Genomic DNA, 22,332 nt, shown 5'->3' with positions numbered 1-22,332 from the left:
TTAACAATGTGGTTCCACTCTTGACAAAAGGCGTGTACGCCTTCCCTTGTTACGGTTCTTCGTGCTTTGTCCTGTAACTTTATGTTTCAAGATCACAGAATAGTTATTTTCAGGTTTTTTATATTCTCTTGTCACAATATTCATCGAGTTTATGTCCTAAAGAATGCAAAGTATGCCCGATTTCAAATCAACCCCTGGCCCCTAACACAAGACACGGATATAGAAACAGATAGACAAAGATGTGACAGGATAGGTTCAATCATTTAGCTCCACCTAATAACTCCACCTAATAGCTTGGTAGAGTTTCAGACATATTGCTTACACAGTTGTGTCAGATCAAGGAGGGCTTTGCCGTGGTCTGGTTCTGGTGGTAGATCCGCGTGCCGCGTGCCGCTAAAACCCGACTACATATGCCCCCCAGCGGCGGTGGTTCCATCCACCTCTCTTCTGTCTTTCATTACACCTGCCTCTACCGTAAGAGTCCCCAACTAGATTCTGAGTGGATGGTCTGTGGGACGGAACAGGATTATAATCATTTGTACACTGCAAATTGACAGAATGAATCCCAAACAGATGGGCCGCCTGTTGAAGACCCCTGGTCCACCCTATCACACCCAGTCCCAGTCACCCCCAACAAATACTAAAGGGTAATGAAAAGCCATTCTCATTCTAATCATTTCTTTACAAAGATCAATGGGTTCATGAAGGTTGACAGATCTGTCTCATAGCTAGCATCAGGGTGCCATGGCTGTGTGCTGGCTTGATTAGAGATTGGCTGATAGACAGTGTTACTCTTGCGTACAGGCTTTTCTGTCACTGCCGGTGGGATATGTGCAGCAGAAAGAGGACACCTGCTATTCCTGAGGCTGAAGGCCAGTGGCCCTCAGACACTGCCAACCTGGACACTCAGTATATTAACCTGAAACCACTGTAGTGTGTGTCTCTTTGTCCATGCCTATTTATATATTAGCAGTAGACTTTACAGCTGGAGCACCGGCAGCATTGTTAACAATGTGCATGGTTCACGCCGGGCTCATTTGGATGCTGTTGGGAGCGAGAGGTGGGGTCCTGTTGGGAAACAGCATCACTTGTTGTTGTGTCGTCTGACTCGCAGACCCACAAGACTGTTGTTTCCTGCTAATTCAGCTCACATCCTGTCAATGAGTGCATGTGTGTGTACTTTTGTGCGTGTGTATAGGTCAAAGTCTACTCTTGCACTTGAGGACTCGAATTAAGGGGACCAAGTGAAGTCACTGTGAGCTGCACTTACTAAGATATACAAACATGGACTACTCGTATGTCCCAGACGTCTGCACTGGGCTCAACCACCCACTGCCCTCTTGGCTTACAGAACTCGCTCCCACGACAGAAGACATGATTTGCCAGGCAAGCTAAAGGTCAGGGCACCTGTCCATCCGCCACTCAACGTTCCTGGGTTGGTCAACAGATATTTTGTTCCAATTCCAGTCCACAGAATTGTGGGAGCTGGAGCAACATGTTACTTACTGTACGTTGTAGCCTACGCTCTAGCCGTTACTTCAGCAGGCCACTGCCAAGATAGTAATAACTCGGCCAAATTTTTCAGAAACCGTGTAAAAGAAAATCTGCTCTGGTGATTTGATTATAAATACTCTTGCAACGATGTGGAATGGAATGGCGGCGGGTCCTGTTTCATAGAGTGAGACTGGATTTAGCCACCGGCAGCAGCACAGAACGATGGTGTCAGTGTATGTGGATGTGTGTGGATGTGCCTCTGTGTTTCTGTATCTCTGTGTGTGCACACCTGTGTCTTTGCGATTGTGTGTGGCTATTCAGATGTCAACATCTAAACACAGTGCATAACATATTTGTATTCAGACAGTGTGTCCTGCAGTTCCAGGTGCAGCTGTGTTAGCTGGTGACATGTCCCCAATACTGATGCCTGCTGCTCGGACTATGTGTTCCTGGCACTGGCCTGTGAGTTATATCCTGTCACTGAGATCTAGGCAGGGTGGGTTATGGCCACTCATATCTCTGATTATTAACCTAGCAGACTGCACACAGAGGGCATTAGACTGATCAAGCTTTGAAAATGGTTTCTTATCAAGGAGCTTCCGTGGGTGGATGGAGGGTTTGACACTGGCTTTAGTTGTTATTACTCTTCCTATATTTCACCCTTATTGAGACACACCACTGCCTGGAACTACTTAACACCTCTCTCCCTGAGAGGGAAGACATTTAAGTGCGGGTAGTAGAACTAGTGCCTCCCACCCAGGTATGTTGATGTCAACTATGAGATATGAACTTCAGCGGTAGAGATTCGGACAACTCTGGCATATCTCATAATAGGACATGAATCAGTCGTCTCAGGTGGCCTAAACCTCCACCAGAGGTGGATGAGGGGAAGGAGAACCCGTTGGATTGTGTTGGTCCCAATAAACTCCAGGGATAGTCTGATCGTGTAAACCCAAACAGAGGCTGCTGCACACCTGACGAGCAGACCAAGAGCGAGAACAAAAGCTCTCTCTCTAATGTCAAACTATTTCTATAAAAACATCCCCCTCCCTCCCCCAGGGATGTGCCTTTTTAGATAAAGCAGAATCAGTTACACAGGGGAGACAGTTACAACAAAAGGCAGACTGACGTGACATGGGATTAATGGCTTGATGTGTGTCTCATGTTATTAGGCAGGAATGATGGCTCCACCAATCATTAATCATCATCATCAGCCCGATGCGATCTGATACAGCCTTTATATCTAAACTGTCAACCTGGTGTTAATGTTAGACGTTGGGAGCAGATCTCAGTGCAGACATTACAGAATCGCTACGGTAGAGAGTTAGACGTGCCAATCATACAGAAAAACGTGTGGAAAAGCAAAGGTTCCATGATGGCTGGTGATGCCATGTTGACAGTGGTTGTAGTTGTAGGGATTCCAGTGGTCGTAGTCATAGAGAGAGGGTGAGGGGATTGGCTGAGCCCTGGAAAGGGATATATCCCCGCCAGACTCCTGTGTGGTGAGGTCACACATAGCTCTGAAAGAAACCCCGAGGAACTCCCTTCCGGTGTCAAACAGAATGTACCATTACACCACAATTGTGTCCAAATAGAATACAGGGAACTTTTTCGACCTTGCTGTCTGGAATTCGGTTTGGGAAGGGAGAGGTCCTGGTGGCAAAGGTGTAGAGTGTATTTCCACTGCTTCATTTCATGTGAAGCCATCACAGTTGGGCTATGTTACATTGCTTGCCATAGTGGGATGGTGAGATCAGAGATGCCGTGGGTCATTACACAGAATTCCCTTTATACTCCTCCGCTGCGAAGGGGTGGTGGTCATGAGGATTCCCCAGGATGCTCGAGGTAGATGGAACGAGAACCCGATCTCTGTGCCTTGGCTGTGTCTAATTGAACGAAAAGAGTGAGCTGGGATGCGTAGACTATCTCCCAACCCCCTTCTGTAATAGCTTCTTGTAAATAAATATTCTCATTATAGTAGTGTGTTAAATGTGTTGAGCCCCAAAAACCTATGCCCATAGAAAGAGGCTTAAGCATTGGAAATGTACTGTAGTACGTCAGCTGCTAGCACCATGTTTATAACTGCCAGGCCCCTCCACCCTCTGCTCCGGTCCCAGAAGGGGCCCAGATGGGTCATTGTGAAAGCTGAAGGCACAGCTGCATACTGCAGACTGGGGCTAGACAGGATCAGACAGCTGCCAGGGTGACTCACAAGGCATGCCTCTCATCTGTGCCCCATGAGGAACGATGGAGGGAGGTCAAGGGCATCTGATTAAGATGGGAGTAGAGGTCATTTATACAGATGTAGGATCTTAATTTGATCGCTCTTTTGTTACTGAGAATTTTCCTGCGCAGCATGAAATGCAAACTTGTAGTATATTCAAGGTTTAACAAGGCTTGTAATTTTCATTTTAAAATGTCAGACTTGATTTTCCCTAACGAAAAATGTATCAACCCCTACAAAAAAATGTAAATTCATTATAATCCATATAATAATTCACATTTACTGTTGCGGCAGGATTATTTTCCTGGTGTAGCGAACTGGCTCATAATAAGATCCTACATCTGTAGGTAGACGTCCATTGTCTAGTAAAACCCAAGTAGCTCTTCTTACCTCACTAGGCTTCCTCTCTTGTTCTCCTGTTCTTGTGAAAATACCTGATGCATGTGGGAGGGTACCAGAGTAAAGGGTTGGCATCAATCCTAATGTCATCCAAACATGTCCTAATCGAACATGTCCCAAACGTTTGTTGTGAAAACCTTCAGTTCCATCCAAAAGGGCATGGACGGTAATTTACAATACAATTTGGTCTGTGGCATTCCTTATCTACAACAATTATCAAATCCACATGACATTTTTGATAGGTCATGAAAGACAGACAGACATTAATATTAGGTTTATTTAATTGACGTTATAAAATGCTGATGTCATAGGACTGTGACTGATATCTAAGGAGAGAGAGTCTGAGAGTGGGGCTTTGTGTTGCAGAAAAGGGGCCCTGGGCTGGCTAGGAGAAGAAAGAGACACCATAGTGCCCTTATAGCCATAGCTGCTGTAGTTTTTAGCTGTGGTTTGGACAACTGTTTGCTCTGTTGTCGTCCATGGCAACTAATGTGTGGTTAAGAATGATCCCCAGTGCCTATGAGTCAGAGGCAGAACACTCACCTTCAGAGAAAAATAACCAAACTAGAAAGCCTTTTAAGGTTTTAATAGTAAAACGCTGCATTCAGATGCCAAAACAGGATAGGCCTCATGTAGCATCGATGGGACTGCAAGACTTTAAATGTTAAGAGGCCTGTTTACCACTGTACCTTCTACTTTTCTTCTCATACCTCTCTCTCTCTCACTCTCATACATCCACAGACTCTCTCTCTCTCATTCACTCTCTCTCTCCTCTCTTGCTCTCTCTCTCTCACACATACACACACTCTCTCTGTTATTTCATTCTCAGTCAGTAGAATGTATGACTTGTTTACTGTGTTCTCTGGGCCTCAGGCTGGTTTGTGTATTTTCAGAATACCTCCTAGGGAGTGTTTCCCTCAGAGAGACGACTCATGAGCAATAGACAGATGTCGACTTGCCTGTACTCAGCACCCTGCATAGGATACACTGGCATAGCCAACACACACTGTACACAAACACACACAGTAATGCATATAGAGATTTACAGACACTCTTGTTCCACATACACACAAACATGCGTGTGCCACACACACACACACACACACACACACACACACACACACACACACACACTGTCACACCCTGGCCTTAGTTATCTTTGTGTTCATTATTATTTTAGTCAGGTCAGGGTGTGACATCATGAAGTATGTGTTTTTGTATTGTCTAGGGGGTTGTATGGTTTAGAGGGTTAAGGAGTATAGATGGTTTAGTGTTGTGTGTAGTTGTCTAGGAAAGTCTATGGTTGCCTGAATGGGTTCCCAATTAGAGACAGCTGGTTACTGTTGTCTCTGATTGGGAGCCATATTTAAGACAGCCATAGGCTTTAGCTGTTGTGGGTCATTGTATATGTCTAGTCTATGTCGAACGTAAGTAGTTTGTGTGTGCACTTGCGTTTGTAGTTTCACGGTCGTTTGTTAGTTTGAATAAGTGTTTCGTGTTCCGTCTTCTATATAATAAAAAGAAGATGTATTCATATCATGCTGCGCCTTGGTCCTCTCACTCATATCAAGACGATCGTGACACACACACACACACACACACACACACACACACACACACACACACACACACACACACACACACACACACACACACACACACACACACACACACACACACACACACACACACACACACACACACACACACACACACACACACACACACACACACACACACACACACACACACACACACACACACACACACACACACACACACACACACAGTGTAACCAGTGCTAAATCTCCACCATCTGCCAGCTTTTCCATGAGCTAGTAATTCAGCCCCCCCAGGCCACTCTACCTTTCGATGCAAAGTAAGAGACACTAACAAACAGAGCTCCCCCTTTCTTTCTGTGAAGACTCACACACACTCAACCAACCACATTCTCCACAGGCACTCCTTCAAGCATAGTAGCGTACACACTCACATGTAGACCAGACTTTTCCACGGCTAGAGTGGGAGGAGAGAGGAGGGTAACACAGGGACACTCATGGAGTTTCCATCTCCGTCCTCACTCTTTCCCTCGGTCCGTTCCCTCTCTCGCTCATTAATCACACACAGGGAGAGCTACTGATGGCCGCGAAGACGTGCATTTCCTTACCTACATGATTTTAATCAGGCTGCGTCAGGGCACCACCCCGACACAGGAGATGGCGATGCCCTCAATGATGTAACATCCTACGTTTGTATGACTTCAGCCTTTCCCAGAATGCCCGGCTGAACAGTTTTTCCATTGGCTGCAGCCTCTTCCTGTTCCAGACTTCACAGCTCCTGATTGTTATTCTGCAGTGAGGCTCTGAGTGAAGGTTCTGAGAGTCAACAGGGTCTGACTCTGGAAGAACCAGGGGCTGGTTGGGGGAAAGAGCTTTTTGATGGGGCCTGGTCTAGACATAGACCAGGCCCCATGGCATCAGAGAACTCTGCCCTCTCAATTTGTTCTCTACGTTTCTATGTGGCTTTGTACCGAGGTGGGCGAGGCACCCATCAACTTATTACATCACCCCAATGGAATCAGTGGTAGGCCGGGCCAACATGCTGCTTAGGGGTCATGTAATGTACTGTTTAGCTGTAGCAAGACTGTTGATAATAGTATGATGACGACAGTTATGTTCTGAATCTAATCTGTCCCATAGAACAGTAGCGTGGTAGTACAGTAGGTCCTCCGATGGTGTCGCATGGGGGGGTTCATCATCCTCCATAGTCATTTATCAGGCTTAGCTTCACACCCCACCAGGGGCGATGTTCCACAATGGTTGTTGCCGTGGTGACATGATCCTATGTTTATCTGTTGCCCTGTTGAGGACTGGGAGGAGAGGCTAGGAGGGGAGGGGGCAGAATGTTACAGTGGCTAGTAGCCAGGGAATGGTGGATGGAATCCGGAGAGAGGGAAAGGCGAGCCCGAAATAAACACACACACTGCAGGCCGAGTAGGACACAGCACCAGATAAGGAAGCGATGGTCATTTTATGATAGGTTCCACTTGCACCATTGTGAGGGTGTGGGGAGGGTGTGGTATTGGTTAATGCTGATGCAAAAATACAGTATATGAAACGTATGAACATACTATCTGCCTGGCAGTGATAAGGTATGATGTTCAGTATGTCAGAATAAACCAAAGTACGGAATTCAAAATCACAAATGATTTGTCCCAGGACATATGTTGCAGGCTTGAACATCACATTATCCTGTTCAACAGCGCTGCTCTAGTCAACTACTTTTTAAATGTATCTCATCATTGCAAAAAACACTCACATCTCCCCCGGTACAAGAGTAATGAAAGCCATCATAAAAAGCCTTGGCTTTGCATGAGCTGTGAACCCGAGCCGCTTGTTTGAACTATGATGTAAACAAATAGAAAGCGTCAGGGGAATGTTGCTTTGGGAGACCCATGGGGCGGTGCACAATTGGCCCAGCGTCGTCTGGGTTAGGGGAGGGTTTGGTCGCACTAGCGACTCCTGTGGCGGGCCGGGCGCAGTGCATGCTGACACGGTCGCCAGGTGTACGGTGTTTCCTCCAACACATTGGTGCGGCTGGCTTCCGGGTTAAGTGGGCATTGTGTCAAGAAGCAGTGCGGCTTGGCTGGGTCGTGTTTCGGAAGACGCACGGCTCTCGACCTCCGCCTCTCCCGAGTCCATACAAGACTGTAACTACCAATTGGATACCATGAAAAAGGGGTAAAACAAATTTTCTAAAAAAAAAAATTAAAAAAACATACCTCACACACACCTCATAAAACCACATCAGAGATGAGCTCACCAACCATCAGTGTCATAACACAGACTCAGTTGTGATTGTTTCACTCCCTGATTACAAGCCGACCTATTCCCATTCCCTACAATGCTCTCAATGTGAGATCCCACACACCCACACACACGGCAGAGGAGAGGTAAAAGTGACTCAGCGCAGACACTCAGGACTGGGCCAATTTCCCAACATTAAATCTGGACAGTGTGTACAGAGACAGAGAGATTGTTGAGAGAGACAGGGTGAAAGAGTTTAGAGAGAGAGAGATTGTTGAGAGAGACAGGGTGAAAGAGTTTAGAGAGAGAGAGAGAGACGGAGAGAGAGCGAGAGAGAAGCAAGAGACACCTGACGAGATAAGTGATACTATATAATTTTTCATAATGCGTGAAAGTCAAATTTAAATAAAATGTTATAAGTCACATGGTAACACGAGGAACAGTAACACGAGGAATCAAATAAAATACACAAGAATGGAGCTATATAGAGGGAGTACCAGTACCAGATCAACAAGGTAATTGAGGTAGATACAGTTGAAGTCGGAAGTTTACATACACCTTAGACAAATACATTTAAACTCAGTTTTTCACAATTCCTGAGACTTAATCCTGGTAAAAATTCCCTGTTTTAGGTCAGTTAGGATCACCACTTTATTTTAAGAATGTGAAATGTCAGAATAATAGTAGAGAGAATGATTTATTTCAGCTTTTATTTCTTTCATCACATTTCCAGTGGGTCAGAAGTTTACATACACTCAATTAGTATTTGGTAGCATTGCTATTAAATTATTTAACTTGGGTCAAACATTTCAAGTAGCCTTCCACAAGAATTTTGGCCCATTCCTCCTGACAGAGCTGGTGTAACTGAGTCAGGTTTGTAAGGCCTCCTTGCTCGCACACGCTTTTTCAGTTCTGCCCACACATTTTCTATAGGTCAGGGCTTTGTGATGGCCACTCCAATACCTTGACTTTGTTGTCCTTAAGCCATTTTGCGACAACTTTGAAAAGCATGCTTGGGGTCATTGTCCATTTGCGACCAAGATTTAACTTCCTGACTGATGTCTTGAAATGTTACTTCAATATATCCACATAATTTTCCACCCTCATGATGCCATCGATTTTGTGAAGTGCACCAGTCCCTTCTGCAGCAAAGCACCCCCACAACATGATGCTGCCACCCCAGTGCTTCATGGTTGGGATGGTGTTCTTTGGCTTGCAAGCCTCCCCCTTTTTCCTCCAAACATAACGATGGTCATTATCCCCAAACACTTCTATTTTTGTTTCATCAGATCAGAGGACATTTCTACAAAAAGTATCAAATCAAATCAAATGTATTTATATAGCCCTTCGTACATCAGCTGATATCTCAAAGTGCTGTACAGAAACCCAGCCTAAAACCCCAAACAGCAAGCAATGCAGGTGTAGAAGCACGGTGGCTAGGAAAAACTCCCTAGAAAGGCCAAAACCTAGGAAGAAACCTAGAGAGGAACCAGGCTATGAGGGGTGGCCAGTCCTCTTCTGGCTGTGCCGGGTGGAGATTATAACAGAACATGGCCAAGATGTTTCAAATGTTCATAAATGACCAGCATGGTCAAATAATAATAATCACAGTAGTTGTCGAGGGTGCAGCAAGTCAGCACCTCAGGAGTAAATGTCAGTTGGCTTTTCATAGCCGATCATTAAGAGTATCTCTACCGCTCCTGCGGTCTCTAGAGAGTTGAAAACAGCAGGTCTGGGACAGGTGGCACGTCCGGTGAACAGGTCAGGGTTCCATAGCCGCAGGCAGAACAGTTGAAACTGGAGCAGCAGCACGGCCAGGTGGACAGGTAGTCCTGAGGCATGGTCCTAGGGCTCAGGTCCTCCGAGAGAGAGAAAGAAAGAGAGAATTAGAGAGAGCATACTTAAATTCACACAGGACACCGGATAAGACAGGAGAAGTACTCCAGATATAACAAACTGACCCTAGCCCCCCAACACATAAACTACTGCAGCATAAATACTGGAGGCTGAGACAGGAGGGGTCAGGAGACACTGTGGCCCCATCCTATGATACCCCCGGACAGGGCCAAACAGGAGGATATAACCCCACCCACTTTGCCAAAGCACAGGTCCCACACCACTAGAGGGATATCTTCAACCACCAACTTACCATCCTGAGACAAGGCCGAGTATAGCCCACAAAGATCTCCGCCATGGCACAACACAAGGGGGGGCGCCAACCCAGACAGGAAGATCACGTCAGTGACTCAACCCACTCAAGTGACGCACCCCTCCTAGGGACGGCATGAAAGAGTCCCAGTAAGCCAGTGACTCAGCCCCTGTAATAGGGTTAGAGGCAGAGAATCCCATTGGAGAGAGGGGAACCGGCCAGGCAGAGACAGCAAGGGTGGTTCGTTGCTCCAGAGCCTTTCCGTTCACCTTCACACTCCTGGGCCAGACTACACTCAATCATATGACCCACTGAAGAGATGAGTCTTCAGTAAAGACTTAAAAGTTGAGACCGAGTCTGCGTCTCTTACATGGGTAGGCAGACCATTCCATAACAATTGAGATCTATAGGAGAAAGCCCTGCCTCCAGCTGTTTGCTTAGAAATTCTAGGGACAATTAGGAGGCCTGCGTCTTGTGACCGTAGCGTACGTGTAGGTATGTACGGCAGGACCAAATCGGAAAGATAGGTAGGAGCAAGCCCATGTAATGCTTTGTAGGTTAGCAGTAAAACCTTGAAATCAGCCCTTGCCTTAACAGGAAGCCAGTGTAGGGAGGCTAGCACTGGAGTAATATGATCAAATTTTTTGGTTCTAGTCAGGATTCTAGCAGCCGTATTTAGCACTAACTGAAGTTTATTTAGTGCTTTATCCGGGTAGCCGGAAAGTAGAGCATTGCAGTAGTCTAACCTAGAAGTAACAAAGCATGGATACATTTTTCTGCATCATTTTTGGACAGAAAGTTTCTGATTTTTGCAATGTTACGTAGATGGAAAAAAGCTGTCCTTAAAACAGTCTTGATATGTTCGTCAAAAGAGAGATCAGGGTCCAGAGTAACGCCGAGGTCCTTCACAGTTTTATTTGAGACGACTTTACAACCATCAAGATTAATTGTCAGATTCAACAGAAGATTTCTTTGTTTCTTGGGACCTAGAACAAGCATCTCTGTTTTGTCCGAGTTTAAAAGTAGATAGTTTGCAGCCATCCACTTCCTTATGTCTGAAACACAGGCTTCTAGCGAGGACAATTTTGGGGCTTCACCATGTTTCATTGAAATGTACAGCTGTGTGTCATCCGCATAGCAGTGAAAGTTAACATTATGTTTTCGAATGACATCCCCAAGAGGTAAAATATATAGTGAAAACAATAGTGGTCCTAAAACAGAACCTTGAGGACCACCGAAATGTACAGTTGATTTGTCAGAGGACAAACCATTCACAGAGACAAACTGATATCTTTCCGACAGATAAGATCTAAACCAAGCCAGAACTTGTCCGTGTAGACCAATTTGGGTTTCCAATCTCTCCAAAAGAATGTGGTGATCGATGGTATCAAAGGCAGCACTAAGGTCTAGGAGCACGAGGACAGATGCAGAGCCTCGGTCTGACGCCATTAAAAGGTCATTTACCACCTTCACAAGTGCAGTCTCAGTGCTATGATGGGGTCTAAAACCAGACTGAAGCATTTCGTATACATTGTTTGTCTTCAGGAAGGCAGTGAGTTGCAGTGCAACAGCTTTTTCTAAAAATTTTGAGCGGAATGGAAGATTCGATATTGGCTGATAGTTTTTTATATTTTCTGGGTCAAGGTTTGGCTTTTTCAAGAGAGGCTTTATTACTGCCACTTTTAGTGAGTTTGGTACACATCCGGTGGATAGAGAGCCGTTTATTATGTTCAACATAGGAGGGCCAAGCACAGGAAGCAGCTCTTTCAGTAGTTTAGTTGGAATAGGGTCCAGTATGCAGCTTGAAGGTTTAGAGGCCATGATTATTTTCATCATTGTGTCAAGAGATATAGTACTAAAACACTTGAGTGTCTCTCTTGATCCTAGGTCCTGGCAGAGTTGTACAGACTCAGGACAGCTGAGCTTTGGAGGAATACGCAGATTTAAAGAGGAGTCCGTAATTTTCTTTCTAATGATCATCATCTTTTCCTCAAAGAAGTTCAGGAATTTATTACTGCTGAAGTGAAAGCCATCCTCACTTGGGGAATGCTGCTTTTTAGTTAGCTTTGCGACAGTATCAAAAATAAATTTCGGATTGTTCTTATTTTCCTCAATTAAGTTGGAAAAATAGGATGATCGAGCAGCATTGAGGGCTCTTCGATACTGCACGGTACTGTCTTTCCAAGCTAGTCGGAAGACTTCCAGTTTTGGTGTGGCGCCATTTCCGTTCCAATTTTCTGGAAGCTTGCTTCAGAGCTCGGGTATTTTCTGTATACCAGGGAGCTAGTTTCTTATGACAAATGTTTTTAGTTTTTAGGGGTGCAACAGCATCTAGGGTATTGCGCAAGGTTAAATTGAGTTCCTCAGTTAGGTGGTTAACTGATTTTTGTCCTCTGACGTCCTTGGGTAGGCAGAGGGAGTCTGGAAGGGCATCAAGGAATCTTTGTGTTGTCTGAGAATTTATAGCACGACTTTTGATGCTCCTTGGTTGGGGTCTGAGCAGATTATTTGTTGCGATTGCAAACGTAATAAAATGGTGGTCCGATAGTCCAGGATTATGAGGAAAAACATTAAGATCTACAACATTTATTCCATGTGACAAAACTAGGTCCAGAGTATGACTGTGGCAGTGAGTAGGTCCAGAGACATGTTGGACAAAACCCACTGAGTCGATGATGGCTCCGAAAGCCTTTTGGAGTGGGTCTGTGGACTTTTCCATGTGAATATTAAAATCACCAAAAATGTGAATATTATCTGCTATGACTACAAGGTCCGATAGGAATTCAGGGAACTCAGTGAGGAACGCTGTATATGGCCCAGGAGGCCTGTAAACAGTAGCTATAAAAAGTGATTGAGTAGGCTGCATAGATTTCATGACTAGAAGCTCAAAAGACGAAAACGTCATTTATTTTTTTGTAAATTGACATTTGCTATCGTAAATGTTAGCAACACCTCCGCCTTTGCGGGATGCACGGGGGATATGGTCACTAGTGTAACCAAGAGGTGAGGCCTCATTTAACACAGTAAATTCATCAGGCTTAAGCCATGTTTCAGTCAGGCCAATCACATCAAGATTATGATCAGTGATTAGTTCATTGACTATAACTGCCTTTGAAGTGAGGGATCTAACATTAAGTAGCCCTATTTTGAGATGTGAGGTATCACGATCTCTTTCAATAATGGCAGGAATAGAGGAGGTCTTTATCCTAGTGAGATTGCTAAGGTGAACACCGCCATGTTTAGTTTGAACGTGGTACCTTCAGACGTTTGGAAACCGCTCCCAATGATGAACCAGACTTGTGGAGGTACGATCTTTGTCCCCATGTGCAGTTGCAAACCGTAGTCTGGCTTTTTTATGGCGGTTTTGGAGCAGTGGCTTCCTTGCTTGCTGAGCAGCCTTTCAGGTTATGTTTATATAGGACTCGTTTTACTGTAGATATAGTTACTTTTGTACCTGTTTCCTCCAGCATCTTCACAAGGTCCTTTGCTGTTGTTCTGGGATTGATTTGCACTTTTCACACCAAAGTACGTTCATCTCTAAGAGACAGAAAGCATCTCCTTCCTGAGCGGTATGACGGCTGCGTGCTCCCATGGTGTTTATACTTGCGTACTATTGTTTGTACAGATGAACGTGGTACCTTCAGACGTTTGGAAATCGCTCCCAATGATGAACCAGACTTGTGGAGGTCTACAATTTGTTTTCTGAGGTCTTGGCTGATTTCTTTTGAATTTCCCATGATTTCAAGCAAAGAGGCACTGAGTTTGAAGGTAGGCCTGTTTAAAGGCACAGTCAACTTAGTGTATGTAAACTTCTGACACACTGGAATTGTGATACAGTGAATTACAAGTGAAATAATCTGTCTGTAAACAATTGTTGGAAAAATTACTTGCGTCATGCACAAAGTAGATGTCCTAACCGACTTGCCAAAACTATAGTTTGTTAAAACAAGAAACGAGTTTTAATGACTCCAACCTAAGTATATGTAAACTTCCGACTTCAACTGTATGTACATGCAGGCAGGGTAAAGTGCCTAAGCATCGGGATAGATAATAATAAGACTAAATTAAAGAACAGAGTAGCAACAGCATATGTTGAGTGTTAAAGGGTGTGTGTGTGTGTGTGTGTGGGGGTCTGTAGTGTAGTGTAGTGTGTGTGTGAGTGTATATATAGTCTTATGAGTGTGCATAGAGTAAATGTTATGTGTTATGTGTGATGTGTGAGGTGCGCAGTGCTATGATGGGACAGGGCGGGGCAGTGACAACAAAGCCATAGCTATCTCTATGGCATGCAGGGTCAGAGGGGCATGCTAGGATTAGCATAGGGCATTAGGAGGTCAGTTTGAGGACAATACAGTGCCACCGACACGGCCCGCTACCAAAACCTGCCGGCTCTCCTTCGCCGCAGCCAAAGTGAGTAAAACATTTTAAACGTGTTAACCCTCGCAAGGCTGCCGGCCCAGACAGCATCCCTAGCCGCGTCCTCAGAGCATGCGCAGACCAGCTGCCTGGTGTGTTTACGGACATATTCAATCAATCCCTAACCCAGTCTGCTGTTCCCACATGCTACAAGAGGGCCACCATTGTTCCTGTTCCCAAGAAAGCTAAGGTAACTGAGCTAAACGTCTATCTCCTTGTAGCACTCACTTCCGTCATCATGAAGTGCTTTGAGAGACTAGTCAAGGATCATATCACCTCCACCCTACCTGACACCCTAGACCCACTCCAATTTGCTTACCGTCCCAATAGGTCCACAGACGATGCAATCGCCATCACACTGCACACTGACCTGTCTCACCTGGACAAGAGGAATACCTATGTAAGAATGCTGTTCATTGACTACAGCTCAGCATTCAACACCATAATAGCCTCCAAGCTCATCATTAAGCTTGAGGCCCTGGGTCTGAACCCTGCCCTGTGCAACTGGGTCCTGGAGTTTCTGACGGGATGCCCCCAGGTGGTGAGGGTAGGAAACAACATCTCCACCCCACTGATCCTCAACACTGGGGCACCACAAGGGTGCGTTCTCAGCCCTCTCCTGTACTCCCTGTTCACCCAGGACTGCGTGGCCATGCACACCTCCAACTCAATCATCATGTTTGCAGACGACACTCCAGTGGTAGGCTTGATTCCCAACAACGACGAGACGGCCTACAGGGAGGAGGTGAGGGCCCTCAGAGTGTGGTGTCAGGAAAATAACCTCACACTCAACGTCAACAGAACAAAGGAGATGATCGTGGACTTCAGGAAACAGCAGAGGGAGCACCCCCATATCCACATCGACGGGACAGTAGTGGAGAAGGTGGACAAACTGAAATGGTCCACCCACACAGACAGCGTGGTGAAGAAGGCGCAACAGTGTCTCTTCAACCTCAAGAGGCTGAAGAAATTTGGCTTGTTACCAAAAACACAAACAAACTTTTACAGATGCACAATCGAGAGCATCCTGTCGGGCTGTATCACCGCCTGGTACGGCAATTGCTCCGCCCACAACCGTAAGGCTCTCCAGAGGGTAGTAAGGTCTGCACAACGCATCCCCGGGGGCAAACTACCTGCCCTCCAGGACACCTACACCACCCGATGTCACAGGAAGGCCAAAAAGATCATCAAGGACAACCACCCGAGCCACTGCCTGTTCACCCCACTATCATCCAGAAGGCGAGGTCAGTACAGGTGCATCAAAGCTGGGACGAGAGACTGAAAAACAGCTTCTATCTCAAGGTCATCAGACTGTTAAACAGCCATCACTAACATTGAGTGGCTGCTGCCAACATACTGACTCAAATCTCTAGCCACTTTAATAATTAAAAATTGGATGTAATAAATGTATCACTAGTCATTTTAAACAATGCCACTTTATATAATGTTTACATACCCAATATTACTCATCTCATATGTATACTGTACTCTATACCATCTACTGCATCTTGTCTATGCCGTTCGGCCATCGCTCATCCATATATTTATATGTACATATTCTTATTCATTCCTTTACACTTGTGTGTAAAAGGTAGTTGTGAAATTGTTAGATTACTTGTTAGATATTACTGCGTGGTCGGAACTAGAAGCACAAGCATTTCGCTACACTCGCATTAACATCTGCTAACCATGTGTATGTGACCAACAAAATTGGATTTGATGGATAACATCCTCTGCATATTCCTGGTCTCCCTCAGTGGATATCCAATAATACAACATTTCTCTAACGTTGTGAAAACATCATCACTGGGACGTTGAGTGAGTTTGTGAATCTCAGTGTGAAGTACTGGTTTTATGAACAGACAATGCCATATCTGATGTAGCGTCCCCTTACAGGCTGCTAGAACTTTCTTGTCCCCTAGATGGAGTGCAAGACTGTCTGAACCAGTCCATTGGAAATATTGAGAACATTTGCAGTTATTTTGGTTATACTAGAAACTAGTGTCAGGGTCTTCTCAGCCAAACTACTTGGTAAATGTTCATTACACAGAATAAGTGTAATCACAAGCAGCTTGTGAAAGACTTAAAGAGGATGTCATACAGGTTTGTATGGTGTCTAATAATGAAACTAGCATACTGAGCCAACTAGAGCCAGAAGCATTTCCTGCTATTGGTAAAGTACTTTACTGCACACTCCTACCTCGCTGAATCATTGCGATAACTGTGGTAAATGTTCTCCTGGTGTACCTCATACATACATACTCTCTGTGTCTCTCTAATAGGCTTTTCAGTCTTAGTGAGTGTAAGGATGGATACCTACAACCTTTCATATGTCAATGTCACTGGTTGTCCTACCTCTTTACAGCTCATCTCAGTAAGCGTATTACATTACCTAATACCTAACCCTTTGATGTGGTTATCACACAACCGGTAGGGAGACACATAACTAGGCATTTGACTCTACCATTAAACATATTTTCCCACAACCCACTGCTTACAAAGTGTGACTTTCAATCTGACTAAAGTATCTCACTCTTAAATGTTACACCAGTCACAGTCTGCTGGTTCACATACAAACAGAGGTTTCAGGCAGACTTTATTTAAAGTATCATAGTCATTCATTCTAGGGTACATATGGAAAGTCTGTGCTATTGGCTGGACAGTATTTCATTGTCTGTGCTGATTTTGGAGTGTTGGTCAGTTTGTATTGTATGACCACTAGATGGGGTTGGCCAACAGTAGCAGGCATGTTTCATATATTTTTTTATGCGACTGATAAATGTAAAGTTCCGTATCTGAGGCAAGCCATGAAGATGAATAATTTATCATACACATACATTTTAAATTTCATTTCCATCTCAGAGCCCACATTCATATGAATTGATATTCATTCATTTTCTCAGCCTCAGGCTTTTACGTGACACTACAATATAACCTCTATAATCATGCAGTCAATTTGAAAATGTGGGTATATATTGGACAAATCCCATTCTGTGAACACATTGTTCCCTATGAATGAACACATTAGAATAGGAACATCTTATCTCACTCAGAGTACTGATATGTAATGAGGTAGATTTAATACTGTCTTTGCAAGCTTATGCTTGAAAACGAATAAAATATAAATGATAAAACAGAATTTAAAAAAAAAATGTAATACTGTCCTAGTCTTTCAGCTGGCTGCAAAACAAGATCTGCTGCTGTTTTTATGACCCTAACTGTAGCCTTAAACATAAACGTTCATACTTATCTTGTATGTTTACTCATCCACTCTCTCCTTTGTGTCTTCACAGGATGAGAATAAGGCCGCTAAAGCCTCTCTAAAGTCATCCAAGGTGGCAGAGAATGTAGCTGAGGGCTGCTCTGTGGAAGGGGGGCTGGAGCAGATCCCTGAGGAGGGGGGCGAGGCGGCGCTCACTGGCCTCAACTCAGACGAAGAGGTGGAGATCGAGGAGATCATCGAAGAGTCCCGGGCGGAGAAGATAAAACGCTCCAGCAAAGCGCGCGTGGACCACATCAAGAAGGCCTTCTCCAAAGAGCAGAGGGAGAAGAGAGCGCAGAAGACCAAGGACAACCTGGAAAAGACCAAGCAGAAGACCAGGGATAACCTGGAGAAGACCCGGCAGAAGACTCACGACAAGCTGGAGAAGACCAAGCATAGCCTGGAAAAGAAGATGGGCAAGCTGGGCAACAAGATGACCCCTAACATGGAGCGGAAGGAGAAGTTAAAGGGCTCCAAGGAGATGTTGAAGAAGTCTCTGACCCCCGACCACACCGTCTACGCCCGCTCCAAGACGACCGTGTACCGCGTGCCGCCCTTCACCTTCCACGTGAAGAAGTTCCGGGATGGAGACGTGGAAGTGTTGCACACAGAGGGCACAGAGATGGTGGAGGTGGCCGAGAATGAGGCCCTGCAGGCGGGAGAGGGAGACGTGGAGGTGGAGGAGCTGGTGAGAGTAGTAGACACCCCAGAGATGGCTGCTGTCCTGGAGTTGGATGAAGAGGAGGAGGAGCTGGTGAGAGTAGACACCCCAGAGATGGCAGCTTTCCTGGAGGTGGCTGAGGACCAGGTGGCAGAGCATCTGATCAGGCTGGAGAGTAAGGTCCCTGTGGTGAAGACAAGCATGAAGACAACCAGCAAATAACTCTGTCTACAGGGCCCAGCAGGATTAGAAGAATGATACAATAGAGGGATGGGGAGACAGAGGAGAAGAGAGAGGGGGAGAGTAAAGAAGAGGAGAGAAACATACTACATTTGGATGACAGTGACACAGCATGCATGATAAGGACTGTCGGGACAATGTTCACAATCTACTCATCTTATAATAAAAATTATAATGACATAATATGCCATTTAGCAGATGCTTTTATCCAAAGCAACTTACAGTCAAACGTGCCTACATACATCTTGTTTGAGAAAAAAATAATATGCATCAGGAATTACTTTCAATGTAGTATGTGCTGTTCTAGACAACAAAAAAAAAAAGTTTAACCCCGCATTTTTGTTTCTTCCTTACATATTTTCTTGTCTTTTAGTTTGTGAATGACTCTGGTTGGTCTAGTCTGGGATATTGCTTGTTGATATCATTTTGTTGTTGTTGTTGTTGTTTTTGAAATAGAATGACCACAATGCTAAGGGAATAAATAGTAGTTGCTATTGTGATTTGATGTACAATAATTGCTAACGTAGGATAAACAGTACATAACAATGTATATGGAAATATCCCCCACTGGGCACAGACGTCAATTCAACATCTGTTCCACGTTGGTTCAATGTGATTTCATTGAAATGATGTGGAAACAAAGTTGATTCAGCCAGTGTGTGCCCAGTTGTGGTGGTATCTTGAGATTTTCTTATTTGATGATCAGTGGTCATGTGATGTGCAGGTCAGAGAAATTACGGTTTGACAAATGAAGAGCAAGAGCACACACTGGAAACACCAAAGATGGTTTCAACGTGCATGGGGAGAGACACAGGGGACCATCTTTTCCTTGACTGAAGAGTTTACAGATCGGTTAAACAAATGCTCACAGCCATTTTGAGCAGCCAGCTTTCTACTGTAAGTGTGGGCATACACGCTCTGTCAACACGTCGTGGTTCTGAAAGGAGGAGATAGATAAGAACATGATAAAGATTAAGATAGTTTTCACTTTTCTTAGAGGAGCACTATGAAGCTTTTATTTCTGATCAACAGTGTGACCCTAATGGTTGATTGTTTTCATCTTGGAGGACTGAGGGGGAGGGTCACGGCAAATGCAATATTAAAAAAGAAGAGGAAGAGACTCAGTGATTGGCATAAATGGATTTTTTTTTGTGCGTGTGTAATGTTTCAGCCGCAATCTTGAGTCAATCAGGGAAAAACTAGTGTACCTTTAAATGATGTCATGGGGTTGATGGATGCCAGACGTGTGAAGTAATCCTTCTCTTTAATTATTTCTAAAGTTTTTCACGTAAAAAACAGGATTGCAACCGATCCTATTTTTTTGTTTTGAAATGGAGAACGAGAAGGATGAAGGATTAGTGACGACTGGAAAGAGATCTGAATTTAGTTGCATAGTTTTACCTTCCTTTTTTAAAAAGAATGTTTCATTAAGTTTCTAAGTTGTACTATATTGTGATATCTGGAAAATAGTTATATTTCTCTCAGTTTTCAGTTACCAGTGTAACGACCAAACTACCTGGTTGTTACTAAGGCTGGTCACTGATGACAGGAGAATTACATTTTGAGCCGTCTTTTAATCAAAGGTTCCTAGTGCCATCGTTCTGTAGAAGTTCACTTTTTTCACTGTTTTTTCTCTCACTGTGCTTACATGATAATGTTCATTAAAAAATGTAATTGTACTGACACACATTGTACAAATGTATGCATGTATGCTCAAGGTGCTACAAGAATCATACATGTACTGTACATATATGCTATAATAAGCACACACATAACTGTGTTAACCTGCCACATTACTGTTATTCCAGAGGCTTCTCTCCTGGAAGAGGAGTCTATCTGAGATTGACAGAGCCTTGCTTATTGAATCTATCACCATGGCCACAGCTAATGACGGGATATATCCAGCACTTCACTGCATTGGGTGCTGTAATTGTGGGGAGAAAAAGGAGAGAATCTTGTAGGAACCCCTCCAGCACATGTCAATGTGCCAGGTGACAGTTAAATGAAAGTCTATAGTGGCATATAGAAATGTAAGTGCTATCCAATTTTGTTTGTGCCGGCAGCAAATTACAAGGGATTGTGAATGACATGGCAGTGTTACAAAGGTGAAAGAAAAAAGGACATGTCCGTTCCTGGACCTCAGTCTCTGTCTATTTGAATTACTTGTCAGCTTGTTTGTGCCTGTGTGGTCTGGCAAGGGTCTGATATAGGGAGACGATGGTGATTAGAATAGATTATTTGAGTTTGACGTGAAGTGAGACCAGTAAATGCAATACAAGCTAAAAGCTGTTGTCTCGTGTTCTTTCTCTACCTACAAGACATGCCTCTGGAAAACAAAGTAGTGAGACTAAGTACAGAAGGACTGAAAGCACACAGGGCCTAGCTCAAAGACAGTGCTACAGAAGGCTTTTCTACGTGTCTCCATAGCTCTCTGTGTCTGACCGACCTTGATGAAGGAGCCGGGGTAGGGAGGGGAGGTCTCTGTGGAACACCATTAGGATAATCAATGAGGCAGGATCCTGATTAAGGAGAGTGCTTTCTCTGAGGAGAGTGAGACGGAACACAGAGAGAGGATGTGTGTGTGTGAGAGAGAGATAGAGAGAGAGAGAGACAGAGAGTGAGAGAGAGGGGGGGGGGTGATCATGTGGAGCGAGAGGTCAGTGCAGAGAGAAGGAGAGATGATACAGTCAAAAAGCAACCAAAGGTATTCCTCTTTGTGCAGTTCATATTTTGTGTTTACTTCATTTTTTTACAAGGCTGAAATGGATTCTCATGACATAAATGCCAAGGTAAATACTGAAAACACAGATACATTAAAGATTGACCAAGTTTTTGTCAAACACGAGCTAAGTTTACCACCATCTCTAAACACCCCTCATCTCCCCCAACTAACCGAGGAGATTAATAGCATTTCCTGCCTTCTTCAGGAGAGAGTGGAGATACAAACAGTGACTGCTCATCTTTCAACTGTTTAATTTATTTGCCATGTAGTGTAGTCTCACAGCATTGTCAGTCAATATGCAGCTCTTTGTAAAATGATCAGACAAACTAGGTTACCAGGGTTGGAGCCAATTCCATTTAAATTCCAGTAAATTCAGAAAGTAAACCAAATTCCAATTCCAAATGTTCCTAACTGAAAAGCATTTGAGATAATTGGAATTTCAGTGTACTTCCTGAATTGTCTGGAATTGAAATGCAACTGACCTCAACCATGCAGGATACTGTACATATGTCCTGAGCACTGCCATTTTCCACTATTCTTATGACAGATCTAATAATGAAGCTTGCTTTTTCTGTTGAATGACTATTTTTGTCTAACCACTTATATATCAATAAAAGCTATATGATTTACACCAGACTTTACCACTGTGATGATTGAATGTGTCAAAGTTCAACCCAATGCTATGTGAAGTGCAGACAGTACAGCTGTATTATAGACCATTACTACACTCAGATTAGTCACCCGGGATAAACAGGCCATTCATTTTCTTTGAATTGGTTTTTGGTTTTCACAGCATGTGACCTGACTTGCTATGATTCTCATAACCTCAGTAATGTTTCTACTCTTGTTATTTCCCTGCTGAAAAGGGACACTCAAATTATGCTATTGGTCTCACAATGCACTATAATGACCCAGGCCTATAAGGTTAGCTACCTGAGAGATGGCCACGCTCAAATTGA

General features: G+C 44.3%; 1 protein-coding gene across 2 annotated transcripts in view; it reads left to right on the top strand.

The window, feature by feature from the left end:
- LOC139565483 (caveolae-associated protein 1-like) overlaps positions 1 to 22,002 on the top strand; it is a 33,204-nt gene extending 11,202 nt beyond the window's left edge. For both annotated transcript variants that reach the window (XM_071385872.1, XM_071385871.1), the window contains exon 3: positions 17,782 to 22,002. In XM_071385872.1, the coding sequence (XP_071241973.1) occupies positions 17,782 to 18,633 (852 nt within the window). In that variant the 3' untranslated portion in view covers positions 18,634 to 22,002. The remainder of the gene's footprint in view (positions 1 to 17,781) is intronic.
- The last annotated feature ends 330 nt before the right edge of the window (positions 22,003 to 22,332 follow it).

Source organism: Salvelinus alpinus, chromosome 36 (assembly GCF_045679555.1).
Source record: "Salvelinus alpinus chromosome 36, SLU_Salpinus.1, whole genome shotgun sequence".
Classification (NCBI taxonomy): domain Eukaryota; kingdom Metazoa; phylum Chordata; class Actinopteri; order Salmoniformes; family Salmonidae; genus Salvelinus; species Salvelinus alpinus.
Note: the sequence above shows the minus strand (reverse complement) of the source record. Positions and strands in the feature narration are given on the sequence as shown.